This window comes from Myotis brandtii, unplaced genomic scaffold (assembly GCF_000412655.1).
Source record: "Myotis brandtii unplaced genomic scaffold, ASM41265v1 scaffold646, whole genome shotgun sequence".
NCBI classification, from domain to species: domain Eukaryota; kingdom Metazoa; phylum Chordata; class Mammalia; order Chiroptera; family Vespertilionidae; genus Myotis; species Myotis brandtii.
The window spans coordinates 560,930-562,398 of NW_005370495.1; the positions used below are offsets into that span (position 1 = coordinate 560,930).

At 56.2% G+C, this 1,469-nt stretch overlaps 1 protein-coding gene across 1 annotated transcript in view; it reads right to left on the bottom strand.

Moving 5' to 3' along the window:
- CSMD1 (CUB and Sushi multiple domains 1) overlaps positions 1–1,469 on the bottom strand; it is a gene marked incomplete at its 5' end in the record, with an annotated part of 650,642 nt that overhangs the window by 19,338 nt on the left and 629,835 nt on the right. The window contains 2 exons of the mRNA XM_014528690.1: positions 3–115; positions 1,172–1,333. Coding sequence (XP_014384176.1) covers positions 3–115; positions 1,172–1,333 — 275 coding nt within the window. The remainder of the gene's footprint in view (positions 1–2; positions 116–1,171; positions 1,334–1,469) is intronic.

Below are 1,469 nucleotides of genomic sequence, written 5' to 3' on the forward strand. Positions count from 1 at the left end.
ACGTAGCCGTCCAGGCCCCAGGGGTCGCTGTCAAACTTGCTGACAAACACGTCTGCGGGCCCTTTGGTCTGAAAGGCCCTCAGCAGTAAGTGGGCCTCCTCCTTCTTGTAGACGCCTGGAGAGAGCACAGAGGCGCGTGTCTCGGGGCGCACACGGGCCAGAGGTTCAGGCAGGCGACCCCGGAGGGGAACACGGTTCAGCGGTGACAAATCACAGAGGAGGGAAATTGTGATTTTAAAATAAGTTGTTATTGATTTCAGAGAGAGAGGAAGGGAGGAGAGAGGTGAGAGAAACAATGATGGGAAAGAGAAACATCGATGGGCTGCCTCCTGCGCGCCCCCCTACGGGGGATCGAGCCCGCAACCTGGGCGTGTGCCCCGACTGGGAATCGAGGTCCCGGGGCCACGCTCAGTCCACTGAGTCACACCAGCCCAGTTATCTTTTTAATTTTAGCTTCACCCCCCCTTTTATTCCCCTTAGAATCACTTCTGATTAAAGTCTTGTCTGTCTTGAATGGGTAGAGTCCACTTCCCTTTGGTGAATGACAACAGCATGTGTATCTCACAGGAAGAATAACAGGTATATGCTTTCAACTATGTTACTTTTTGAAATCAAGCATTTTAACATTTATACTGTGCTCACTTCTGAGGACAGGGGTATAACCATAACCCCACACCAGCCACACAGAAAGCGGCATTTCCCCGACTGAGATGAACTGAATGGCACCACAAACACAAATCTCACATCCTTGACTGAACATGCTATGTGCGTGATCTTGGGCGAATTCATCGACTTTTCTGTACTGGTTTGTGATCCTTTTGTAAAAATATATTTGTATTGATTTCAGAGAGAATGGAACGAAGGGAGGGAGAGATAGAAACATCCATGATGAGAGAGAATCATTGATCGGCTGCCTCCTGCACGCCCTCCACTGGGGATGGAGCCCGCAACCGGGCATGTGCCTTGACCGGGAATGGAACCCTGACTTCCCAGTTCGTGGGTTGATCTCAACCTCTGAGCCACGCCGGAGGGACTGGCTTGTGACCTTTAAGTTACCCGGCAGGTCCCGGAGCTGACCCGAGGCAGCACACGGAGCCGGCGCTGCTCTGTGAGGGGTCGGGGCTGACGCTCATGCCCGCGGTCCATCTGTCAGTCACCCTCGGCCACCTACCTGTCAGCTTCAGCTCCACCTGCGAGGCTGCGGCGAAGGTGGCATTCACCCGGCTGCGGGTGGCGTTGAAGCTGTCCACCGTCAGCGTGGCCGGCTGCCTCTTCCCCAGGTACTCGTAGTGCCCCTTCCACACGGAGCCCACGAAGAACACGTCGGAAGGAACTGCGGGCGGGAGACACGGGGTGTGAGTGGCTCAGAGCGGTCAGCGTGGGTGTGACGGCCGGGCAGGTGGCGTGCTCAGGGCGACGCACAGACAGGGACGAGGGTGAGGACGGTGACCCCAGGGCCCCGCCCCGCG